The sequence below is a fragment of the Pristiophorus japonicus genome, chromosome 6, assembly GCF_044704955.1.
Source record: "Pristiophorus japonicus isolate sPriJap1 chromosome 6, sPriJap1.hap1, whole genome shotgun sequence".
In the NCBI taxonomy this organism is placed as follows: domain Eukaryota; kingdom Metazoa; phylum Chordata; class Chondrichthyes; family Pristiophoridae; genus Pristiophorus; species Pristiophorus japonicus.
In genome coordinates this window covers 32,803,443-32,816,200 of record NC_091982.1, presented here as the reverse complement: position 1 = coordinate 32,816,200, position 12,758 = coordinate 32,803,443, and the positions used below count along the sequence as shown (strand labels likewise).

General features: G+C 42.6%; 1 protein-coding gene across 11 annotated transcripts in view; it reads left to right on the top strand.

Moving 5' to 3' along the window:
- LOC139265606 (zinc finger MYM-type protein 3-like) overlaps positions 1-12,758 on the top strand; it is a 133,990-nt gene that overhangs the window by 71,202 nt on the left and 50,030 nt on the right. For all 11 annotated transcript variants that reach the window (XM_070882736.1, XM_070882738.1, XM_070882732.1 and 8 more), the window contains 3 exons: positions 1,930-2,045; positions 9,357-9,443; positions 11,433-11,583. In XM_070882736.1, the coding sequence (XP_070738837.1) occupies positions 1,930-2,045; positions 9,357-9,443; positions 11,433-11,583 (354 nt within the window). The remainder of the gene's footprint in view (positions 1-1,929; positions 2,046-9,356; positions 9,444-11,432; positions 11,584-12,758) is intronic.

Here is a 12,758-nt window from a genome sequence, read left to right as displayed (position 1 = left end):
CTTGGCTTTAGATTAACTTGTGACTTTGCTTTCTCTGCAGTGCTCCCACCACACAAAGTCCTTATTCTGGTAAACGTGCATACTGTTGGGAATTAGATGAGCTTGGTTTAACCAGGGTATTGTTATTTGGAGGAGAAGGGTGGCTAGATAATATCTTAGGAGGTGTATTTTTAACCTTTAAGGATATGTGGTTGTGAACAAATTGCTTTTGTATCCTTTTACTGTAGATGAGATGGGCAGTGGCGTAACATAAGTATGATGTATGTGCTTGTAAGTTGCAGCACAAAGATTTCAAACCCATTGTAATTAAAAAGAGGTACAGGTTGAACCTCTCTCGTCCAGGACTCTTTGGTCTGGCATCGTTCCTGGCGGGGGTCACGACCTGCACTGTGTCCTGTGTTCATCAAGTTGAGTAATTTTTTTTTAAAAGAGTATGGAGAGTAAGAAAGACAACGGGGAAAGGCCGATTACTGTCTTTACACAGATCCCTATATGCGATAAAGCACTTGGGTGCCCACGAAAGCCGACTCCTCCAAACGGCGCAGACATCAACCAAAGCAAAACAGGCTGAAACCTGCCACAGATCTGGGGCACAAACACCGGTGAACAGGCGGGCGGCCCTCAGGGCACCAGTGACGTCGTTTTATACATGAAATTGGCGAATGATTTCCTCATGTCGACAGCAATGCTTCACAGCCGTCATGCCTGAAAATGGGGCTGGGATCAGGAGAAGCCGTAGGTTCCCATAGGGATGGAATGACGTGGGTTGTTGTCAGCAGTACCCTGTTTAAATAAAGATCCCCTCACCTGGCACCCGGTTGAGCCCTCACCTCCTCTCTGACCCAGCAGTGTTCCTGCGCACTCTGTAGTGTATAAAAAGGATTCCTATCCGGCTTCCAAGTCCAACATCAAAAAGGTGAACGGCAGCTGGGAGCGGGTGTTGTTGAGAGGGGTGAGCAACGATGTCACTGGGCCCAAGGGCCGCTCACCGGTGGTTGTGCCCCAGATCTGTGGCAGCTTTCAGCCTTTTTTGCTTTGGTTGATTTCTGTGCCGTTTGGAGGAATCGGCTTTCGTGGGCACCCAAGTGCTTTATCGCGTATAGGGATCTGTGTAAATACAGCGATCGGCCTTTCCGTGTTTTTCTTATACACCATACTTTAAAAAAAAATTACTCAACTTGATGAACACATATTAAAAAAAAACAAAGGATAACACATTGTTGTAATAGTATATTCTACAAACCAGGTATTCAACATGGTCTCTTGGCAGTTTTACAAAGTTAACGACTTGTCAGTTGGCCTCTAGGGTACTGCTGACAACGCTAGGGTTGGCGTGACCTCCTCTGGTCCGGAAAATTCTCTGGTCCAGCACTGGTCAGGTCCCGAGGGTGCCAGATTGGAGAGGTTCAACCTGTATTCCTTCAATATTGGTTCATATTACCAATTTGATTACTGTCCTGTGTCCTCCATTGGAAAGTGCACGTATATGGACGTTGGATGAGGACAAGATCAGACTTCATGTAAGTGTTACGAGCCCAAATTTGGAGGAGAGTAAATCAGGGAAAATCAACTGCTAGGTGGAAGCATGTTCTTATTTTGCGCTTTCCTCTTACGTGACACCATGGATAGGAATGGTGGGCTCAGAGTGACTTCTTCACTTCCACCCTGGAGTGGAGCTTCATGATGCAGTTCTAAATTTCTGGCCTTTGGCCAGCTCTTGTCACCACTTCTACTTGGGCAGCATTTCAACTTAATATTACGAGAGCGAGTGAAAGACAGTGTAAAGATATTTCGCTTTGCACCACTGGTTCTGGGGTCGTTGAGTAGAATTTTCTTGTCACACACACATGCACCACTTTTAAATGAGCTGAACAGTATTCATTTTCTGTGCCTGCAGAAGTTGGTGATTTGAATATGTCTTTATTACAGCACCCAAATCTAAATGCAGGTTTTGTAAAAAGAGTCTTTCGGAGCGGGTTTATTACAACATGACAGACCGGGTTGTGCATCAGTTCTGCAGCCCCAACTGCTGGACTAATTTTCAGGTAAATTAAGCTTTGTTTAAATATATTTTTAGTGTGATCTTATTAAGGATGAATGAGAAGTAAGTAGTTTGATTATGAACGGTATTTCATTCAGATTGAACTTTTCCTTGCAAGTGGCATATGTGTGGAGTAAACCCTCTTTAATTTTAATAGCAGTGCTGTTTATCTCCCCTTTTTGATACAACAAATGGGCAACCCGTCAAAGTACAGGCTGTAGCAATTACTTATTTTCACTGATACATTCCTTACATCGAGAAAATGTATCAGAAGCCATAATCTGGAAAAGGCGGAAGTGGAAATTTGAAAGCACAGTTGAATAGGAGAGTTTTAGCAACAAAAAGTCAAAAGAAACTGCAGATACAGGAAATCTGAACCAAAAACAGAAAATGCAAGAAACACTCAGCAGGTCAGGCAGCATCTGTGGAGAGAACAGTTGAGATTTTAGGTGTGGATCCTTCCTGTATCAAAACCTGTTTTTTTTTTAGGAGGCAGTTAGGAAGGTGGCAAAAGCGACAGAATTCCAGAATGTGGAGCACAGTGCTTGAAAGAAAGGCCACTAACTGGAGCAGTGGAACCAGACATTGAGTAGTAATCTGCTGGAAATGGAGGGTTGCAGAGTGCAAAAAAAAAAGACAAACAAAACACACTGTCTCAAGTACAGTTAAACTGCATTTCAGCCATGGGTTTGTGTCTTAGTTTGGTATTGACTACTGAAGAATTAAGTATGAAATTTACATTCTCAATTGTCTCCTGTCAATCCTTTTCCTTTTTCCTGCCAGAGCCTATTTCTTTTTAATCCAGCAATGTCAACCTTTCTGCCAATATTCCAGTACTGGGGGCCAAATTAAGAGGCATCTATTCTGGTTCAGGCAGGGCACTATTCTGAGCAGACAGAGACCCCATTGGTAATGTGGACACAGTTGTGTAGTGGTCACGGTTTGGGCTAGTAAACCAGAGATCCTGAGTTCAAATCTCAGTATGTTAAAGTTGTGAAACTGAATTCAATAAAACTAATAACTTGTGGAATACCACCAGAAAAATACCAAGAAAGCCACCGGATTGCCATAAACCTCCAACTGGTTCACTAATGTCCATCAGGGATGGGAACCTGCAACCCTTACCCAATCTGGCCTACAGTGACTCCAATCCCATTGCTATGCGATTGGCTCTTAATACCCTCGGGGCAATTAGGAATGGGAAATAATGGCAAGATTTATTCTTTAAAAAATTTGAATTTGAGTTATGATGCAATATCTGGTTACGAGTGAGTAGTAAGATTTGCCAGGTGACGATTTAGAGCAAGCCACCCTGTGTCGCTCGATCTGGGGTGTAGCTATTTGTGTCTGCCCACATGTTGAGACAGGAGACGCAGTGCAGCATGAGCTTGAAGTGGGCAGCTATCAGCACTCGCTGTTGGGAGTAAATTGGACAGCAACTTCCGACGACCGCACATGCGCAGTTAAAGATGAAATATGGAAGTTGTCCGAGTTGCTCTGCTCCTCCAGAAGCTTCGCGAAAACAGTATCTCGCTGAGAGACTCTCCATTCAAATACATGGGAGGGCGTGAAGTTGGAGTATATCCATGATAGATGCATACTAAACCTGCCAGAGAAAGTTAGCGCTTATCCATTCAAGTGTAAACAAATTTTTAATAGTGTGAGGAGTCTTTATTACTACTGGCTCTGGCACTGAAAATTAACTTTTATAAGTGTGGAGTCTCAATCCTTCAGATTTTAATTAATGTTGGAGATTTAAAAATATATATATTTTTGTACTTTTTCTGTGTCTCATCTCTCTTCAACCAGGAAATGTAAGGTAGAATAGTTAATTCAATGCCAAAACATGTACAGACGCGAAACAAAGGGAGGGAAGGAGAACTGGGGTCTTGCCTTCCCTCTCTTTGTTTCGCGTCTGTGCATGATTTGACATTGAATTAATTATTCTACTTTACATTTCCGGGTTGAAACTTTATGGGTCTCAGTCAAGATTCTTCACTCTGATTGGCTAACACAGTTGCTTAAATAAAAATAGAAAATGCTGGAAATACTTGGGTCAGGCAGCATCTGTGAAGAGAGAAACAGTTAACACTTCAGGTTGATGACCTTTCATCAGAACTGATGTCGGGCAAATCCCTTATGCATTGCAGAAGTTGCTCATACATTTGCTTGTCCTGTCCACCCAGATCCCCCCTGTAGAGGGCACCACGCTGTTTTGGATTTCTAATCACCAGAAGTTCCAGTGCAAAAGCCCTTAGAAAGTCTCTGTAATTAACAGCTAGTGCCGTTTATTTACTGCTGACAGCAAAATCTTGGCCCATGTGTTTTGAATTAGTTGCAGTGCAATCAAGTTGGTTTTCGATGAGATGCAATCCCATATTAAGTGGTGTGATGTATTGTACACATTTGGCTGTTCAGCTGGTGAAGGAACGGAAAAGGAGGACATTTTTGGGGAATTTTGCAGGCTAGCCTTCAGTGCACTGTTAGCCTCTGACTGAGAAGAAGCTGGATGTTGTTGCTTGGGCTGTGCAGAGTATAGTGGAGCATCACTGGTGACTACGATAAAGAGGGAAAAAAGAAAAATGAGGGAGTGGTATGGGGAGAAGGAGGAAGTGTGAGGGAAGAATGGGTGGTGATGTGAACTGCAGGTTTCAGGACGGTGATTAGAAACATAGAAAATAGGTGCAGGAGCAGGCCATTCGGCCCTTCGAGCCTGCAATATGATCATGGCTGATCATGCAACTTCAGTACCCCATTCCCGCCGCCTTTCCATACCCCCGATCCCTTTAGCCGTAAGGGCCACATCTAACTCCCTTTTGAATATGTCCAACGAACTGGCCTCAACAACTTTCTGTGGCAGAAAATTCCACAGGTTCACAACAGTCTGGGTGAAAAAGTTTCTCCTCATCTTGGTCCGATATGGCTTACCCCTTATCTTTAGACTGTGACCCCTGGTTCTGGACTTCCCCCAACATTGGGAACATTCTTCCTCCATCTAACCTGTCTAGTCCCTTCAGGATTTTATGTTTCTATGAGATCCCCTCTCATTCTTCTAAATTCCAATGAGTCTAAGCCTAGCCGATCCAGTCTTTCCTCATATGGCCGGCCTGCCATCCCGGGAATCAGTCTGGTGAACTTTCGCAGTACTCCCTCAATAGCAAGCATGCCCTTCCTCAGATTAAGAGACCAAAACTGCACACAATACTCAAGGTGTGGTCTCACCAAGGCCGTGTACAACTACAGTAAGACCTCCCTGCTCCTATACTCAAATCTCCTCGCTATGAAGGCCAGCATGCCATTTGCTTTCTTTACTGCCTGCTGTACCTGCATGCTTACCTTCAATGACTGATGTACCCTGACACCCAGGTCTCGTTGCACCTCCCCATTTACTAATCTGTCACCATTCAGATAATCTGCTTTCCTGTTTTTGCCACCAAAGTGGATAACCTCACACTTATCCACATAATACTGCTTCTGCAATGCATTTGTGCATTCACCTAACCTTTTCACAGTCTCCCTGCAACCTCCTCGCAGCTCGCACTGCCACCCAGCTTAGTGCCATCTGCAAACTTGGAGATTTTACATTCAATTCCTTCGTCTAAATCATTAATGTATATTGTAAATAGCTGGGGTCCCAGCACTGAACCCCGCGGCACCCCACTAGTCACTGCCTGCTATTCTGAAAAGGACCCGTTTATTCCCACTCTTACCTTCCTGTATGCCAACCAGTTCTCTATCCACGTCAATACATTACCCCCAATATCATGTGCCTTAATTTTGCACACTAATCTCTTGTGTGGGACCTTTTCAAAAACCTTTTGAAAGTCCAAATACACCACATCCACTGGTTCTCCTTTATCCACTCTACTAGTTACATCCTCAAAAAACTCTAGAAGATTTGTCAAGCATGATTTCCCTTTCATAAATCCATGCTGACTTGGACCGATCCTGTCACTGCTTTCCAAATGCGCTGCTATTACATCTTTAATAATTGATTGCAGCATTTTCCCCCCACCGATGTCAAGCTAACCGGTCTATAATTCCCTGTTTTCTCTCCTTTTTTAAAAAGTGGGGTTACATTAGCTACCCTCCAATCTGTAGGAACTGATCCAGAGTCCATGGAATGTTGGAAAATGACCACCAATGCATCTACTATTTCTAGGGCCACTTCCTTAAGTACTCTGGGATGCAGACTATCAGGCCCTGGGGATTTATCGGCCTTCACTCCCTTCAATTTCCCGAACACCATTTCCTGACAAAGAAGGATTTTCCTCAGTTCCCCCTTCTCGCTAGACCCTCGATTCCCCTAGTATTTTCGGGAGGTTATTCGTGTCTGTCCTAGTGAAGACAGAACCGAAGTATTTGTTCAAATGGTCTGCCATTTCCTTGTCCCCTATTATGAATTCACCTGATTCTGACGGCAAGAGACCTATATTAGCCTCCACTAATCTTTTTCTCTTCACATATCTGTGTAAGCTTTTGCAGTCAGTTTTTATGTTCTCTGCAAGCTTCCTCTCATACTCTATTTTCCCCCTCCTAATTAAACCCTTTGTCGTCCTCCTGCTGAATTCTAAATTTCTCCCAGTCCTCAGGTTTGCTGCTTTTTCTGGCCAATTTATATGCCTCTTCCTTGGATTTAACACTTTCCCTAATTTCCCTCGTTAGCCATGGTTGAGCCACCTTCCCTTTTTTATTCTTACGCCAGACAGGGATGTACAATTATTATAGTTCATCCCATGCGATATTTAAATGTCTGCCATTGCTTATCCACTGTCAACCCTTTAAGTATCATTCTCCAGTCTATCCTAGCCAATTTACGTCTCATACCGTCGGAAGTTTCCTTTCTTTAAGTTCTTTAAGTATCCTAGTTTCTGAATCAACTGTGTTACTCTCCATCTTAATGAAGAATTCTATGGTCACTCTTCCCCCAAGGGGCCCCACATGACCAGATTGCTAATTAATACTGTCATTACACAAGACCCAGTCTAGGATGGCCTGCTCGTTAGTTGGTTCCTCGACATATTTGTCTAGAAAACTATCCCTTATACACTCCAGGAAATCCTCCTCCAGAGTATTGCGAACAGTTTGGTTAGCCCAATCAATATGCAGATTAAAGTCACCCATGATAACTGCTGTACCCTAATTTCCTGTTTGATGCCATCTCCAACCTCCCTACTACTATTTAAGAACATAACATAAGAATTAGGAACAGGAGTAGGGCATCTAACCCCTCGAGCCTGCTCCGCCATTCAACAAGATCATGGCTGATCTGGCCGTGGACTCAGCTCCACTTACCCGCCCGTTCCCCATAACCCTTAATTCCCTTATTAGTTAAAAATCTATCTATCTGTGACTTGAATACATTCAATGAGCTAGCCTCAACTGCTTCCTTGGGCAGAGAATTCCACAGATTCACAACCCTCTGGGAGAAGAAATTCCTTCTCAACTCTGTTTTAAATTGGCTCCCCCGTATTTTGAGGCTATGCCCCCTAGTTCTCGTCTCCCCGACCAGTGGAAACCACCTCTCTGCCTCTATCTTGTCCATCCCTTTCATTATTTTAAATGTTTCTGTAAGATCACCCCTCATCCTTCTGAACTCCAACAAGTAAAGACCCAGTCTACTCAATCTATCATCATAAGGTAACCCCCTCATCTCCGGAATCAACCTAGTGAATCGTCTCTGTACCCCATCCAAAGCCAGTATATCCTTCCTTAAGTAAGGCGACCAACTGCACGCAGTACTCCAGGTGCGGCCTCACCAATACCCTATACAGTTGCAGCAGGACCTCCCTGCTTTTGTACTCCATCGCTCTCGCAATGAAGGCCAACAAATTTGGAGGTCTGTACACAACTCCCACTAATGTTTTCTGCCCTTTGATGTTTCACAGCTCTACCCATATAGATTCCACATCATCCACGCTAATGTCCTTCCTTACTATTGTGTTAATCTCCTCTTTAACTAGTAATGCTACCCCACCTCCTTTTCCTTCCTGTCTGTCCTTCCTGAATTTTGAATACCCCTGGATGTTGAGTTCCCAGCCTTGGCTACCTCGGAGCAATGTCTCCGTAATCTCAATTACATCATATCCGTTAACCGCTATCTGCGCAGTCAATTCATCCACCTTATTATGAATGGTCCTCGCATTGAGACTCCGAGCCTTCAGGCTTGTTTTTTTAACACTATCCTTTTATGTTGTAATGTGGCCTTTTTTTATTTTTGCCCTTGATTTCTCTGCCCTCCACTGTTGCTTTTCTCCTTCCAGCAGCAAAGCATGTCAAGTGTTACATTGGTAGTTTGGATTTTTGGGCTTGCATGGTATGATTGTGCTGGTTCTGATCGAAATTGGTATGCGTTTCGTCTGTCTCTCGGGCATAAAACCGCCGCAATGTATACTAATTTCTGGGTGCAGGGACCAGCACCTAATTGGCGGCCGCATGGATGCCGCCATATTGTTCCTCATTGTTTTTAGGTGTCCTGTCGGCCGCTTGAAATCAGCATTGCAGTGTGAAATTTAAATGGTGTAGTTCTTCTGGATGGTTAGAAGCCGCATCTGGGAGATTTGTTTCCTATTCTGATAGACTCAGCAACCTTAAGTGCAGCACACTGGACTAAACTGTTCCGCGAGCCAGATACAGACTACAGGTGGTATGTTTGATACCCCAGATCCAGCTTGTAGTGTTGATTTTGTGGTTATGTTGAGCTCTAATCAGGACTTCTTGCAAAGCATGCTGGATCTTTGGACTGTTCAAATAAATTCAGTATAACCATTGTCCCCACAGTATGTATAACAGTTTGCTGGAAATGCTGATTTGGTTGTCTTTCTGTGACTTGAAAAAAATTTGTATTGTTTTGTAAAACTCAACAATTTAAAAAGTTCTGAGCTGCATAGAGCTGACACAGAATCACCAGTTTATTTTCTGAAGGGCAATGGGCCAGATTATTTTGGGTACAGAAAGTTTTGGATGAAGTGAAATGTAAATTAACTGCTTGCTGTGGGGGCAGTACAATTCAGAGCAATGTTTGTTGTGACTGATATTTGGAGGTGGGGTGGATTGATTGACTAGTCATCTGGTGCTCTTGTGGTGTTCCGTTCTATTGTGTACATTTAACAATGTAAAAATCAGCATTATTGTTTCAATGGTCATGCTCATTGCAATTTGTAGCACCATGTGATGCTTAAGGGATGAAATTCAGATATGTTTAAATCCTTACGGTTTGACTCATCAGACGTATGGTCCATAAATACCCAGCCTTCGGAGTATTCATTCCTGGTCACTTTATTTTTCAATTAATTTTAAAAATTTGTCGTTGCAGCAATCCAGCCCTGAAGGCAGCATACAACTTAACTGTACGTACTGCCACAATATCTTTAATGGGAAACCGGAAATATTGGACTGGCAGGTAAGGGCAATGATCATTTGTTCGTGCATTCTATATTTGCATAGTGCTGGAGGAGTGTATAAAGTTTCAAGATTAGATAGTAATAGCTCCCGTCCTGTATTTATTGTCCTCTTTTTAGTAGTTGCATTCTAATGGGTCAGGGTTTCATCTTGCGAAATGTTTACTACTAAAGGGAGAGATTAAAATAGTGTTCTGGTGAAGGTAGTAAAGCATGAAAAGGGGGGTGGGGTTGCAGAATATCCTACATAGAAATTGAGAACTAAATACGTAAGTATGGACCTCCATGATGAGAGTGGCCATCAAAATAGTACAAATCGGCACGGTGCAAACATGCTATGACACGTTATTACATTTAATTGGAAATATAGAATGCAGGTTATGTCCCGAACTGTGCTTGCAATGCTGTGGCTCTGTATTTAGTTCTTAATCACTCTTCACTTGTGAAATCCCCACTCATTGCTTGTTTGTGATATCCTTCAACCCGTTTATTAAAGCAAGGGTAAAGTGCAGCAGTTTTTTGGCTACAGTTTATATAATATGTAAAAAAAAATGGAAGACCTATCTAAATTCACAAAAGTTTTTAAAAAAAATTAACATTTAGTTTTTTTCCCTCTTTTTCGGCTTCCAGTTTACTTACGATTTACTCCCCATACTCCGTCTCGGCTTAAAAATAAAAGTTTGTGTGGCGAACAGTTTCGCAGCCCTACAGTGGCTGAAATCATCATTCTTGAAGTGCGAGCTTAATTAGTGTTGGCTTGTTACTTGAAGTGGTGCATCACAGCCAATCTGATTTTATTATTGCCTAAAAGCATGTGCTTTTCCAGTAGAAGTCACTGCAGAACAATTAAGAGCAGGGACCATTCCTTTCTTGACTTGCCCAAGATCAGATCAGGCCGAGGAAGCATTACTCTACCAAGCAGACTGAGATGAGCTCACTCCCCCACAGACCAGAGATCGAACGTGGGACTTCCTGTCCAGTTTACCATGTTTTACATGAACTTTGTTCAGCTGATCTGGTTTCATGTTTCTTGCTGCCAGCACTGTGAGGACTGGTCTGGTCCTGGAAAGAGAGCCATTGCTAGTGTCTTTCTCCTGCTGGCCAGCAAAAAAAAAAAGGCATTGGTAAAGGACCTGGCCGTATGTCCCCTGCAGATAAAGTGCAGCCAGAGAAACATGCAGAGGAAAAGAAAGAAGGAACGTATTTGTATGTGTGTGTGTAACGTCTTTCTTATCCTCAGAACGTTCCAAATTGCTCTGCACGCTTTGAATTATTTTCCAGCATATTTACTGTTTTGTAGTCAAATGCAGCAGCTGATTTGAACAGCAAAGACCCACAGACAGCAGATAAACAACCAAATAATATGTTCTGAGAGTGTTGGTTGAGGGGTAAATGTTGGATAGAATAAGGGGAGAGCATTCAAATAATGCCATAAAATGTTTTATATCCACTTAAACTGAGGCACTCTCTGCTTGTTCAACATCTATCTGAAAGAGGGCAGCACTCTCTTTAATACTGCACATGCGTGTCAGCCCAGGGTATCTGTTGAAGTCCTGGAGTGGGGCTTGAAACATGAACTTCTGACTTGGGCAAGAGGATTACCACTGAACCAAACTGAATCTACACACAGGGTGTTCTTGGGGTGGAAAATGAACTGTAGCTAGATACAGGACACTTTTTATATTTAAAGAAAGTCAAATGGGTTGTCTGTCCTGATCCTGTTGTCACTTTCTCTTGTAGCAGGTGAATTTCAGAGCAGACAATGAGTTTACATGGATTTTTTTCATTTTTGGCTAAGTGGAAATTGATTTGAATGCTTTGTTTTTTGTTTTTAAAAAAAACTATTGTATCTTCATATTCTAAACTGCAAAGAAAGTAATCCACTCCTAAGTCAACAAAGAGGGAACTAACTACATTTAAAACTAATGGGAGAGGGCATTTTTTTTTTGTTTGAGCTTGGATATTTACTTTGTCTTAATTCTACTTTTTAGGGCAGTGTTCGGCAGTTTTGTTGCAAAGTATGCTGTGAAGATTATAAGAGGCTGCATGGTGTTGTGTCGATCTGTGAATATTGCAAACAGGAGAAGATACTACACGAGAAGATTAAGTTTTCAGGAGTAGAAAAGAATTTTTGTAGTGAAGGTATGATCTCAGAAACTAATAGAGCAACCCATGCAGAAAACACATTGGTAGAATTTTGTCCTCATGATACAAAGGGTGAAGGCTCCCAAACCCATACCAAAAATAAAATGGGCCTAAAATTCCAGTCAGAGGCTTCCTTCGGACGATCACATCTGACCTGAAACTTCTCTACAAAAGTACCTGGTGGCCCTGGAGGCGCTTTGGATTCCGGTCGGAAGCCGTTTCTTCCCACACTTCGCAGCTTATCCACGTCTTGGAGATACGGGCGCAGAAGCTGGAGTCTTGTGGGACTGGGCAACCAATCACTGTACAGGATTCTAATTGATAATGGGAACTCTGTATCCAAGTTCCTATTACTATCAATGAGAATACCCCATAAACACCCAAACACAACATAAAAAAATGAGAAAAAAAACCCTCATTTAACATTAATTGAAATGAAAGTTAATTAAATGTTTTCGAAAAAGAAAATATTGTTTGGATTTTTATTTATTTATTTTTTTAAGTGTTTTAATCGGGTTTAAAATAAACTTATCTTCGTGGACAATGTGTTTTTAGCAATGTGTTTTTAAATTTTATTATGTTTTAAAACTCTTACGCTGGTAAAAGTAGGCTATGCGCCTGCTAGGCGCAAGAGTTTGAAGGACATTCGCTGGGCAAGAGACGGGCAAATAGCCCAGTCTCTCCCACGTGAATGTCCTTCCTGCGGGAATGCGGAGAATCTGTCGACCGATCGCAAAAGTCGGTTTTCGGCGCGTGTGCATTGTGCGCCGCAAATCGGCTTTTACGAGGCCTTGCCATACGGACCCGGCGAGGCTGAGATTTCAGGGCCAATATCTTTTTCAATTATATAATTGCAGATTCCCTCTTTTCTGCCTTCAATGCCCTCATTCCCACCAAATCTCTCTCCCATCCCTGCCATTCCACTGGCGGTTATCATTTTTGTTCCCTCGAGTCAGTTCACTAATTGTACCAGATCTGGCACAACCACGTGGACCGTTACAGTGCCTTGTTCTTGTCAGCCAAAACCATCTACGATACTAGAATTTTCTTGGAGGGCAAGGACAGCCCAGGAGACTCATAATCTACATGGTTGATCACCTTAAACCCACACCTCCAATACAAAGTGTGAAGGGCTCATTGATTTATTTTTAAAGTTGAGAATGTCCACACAG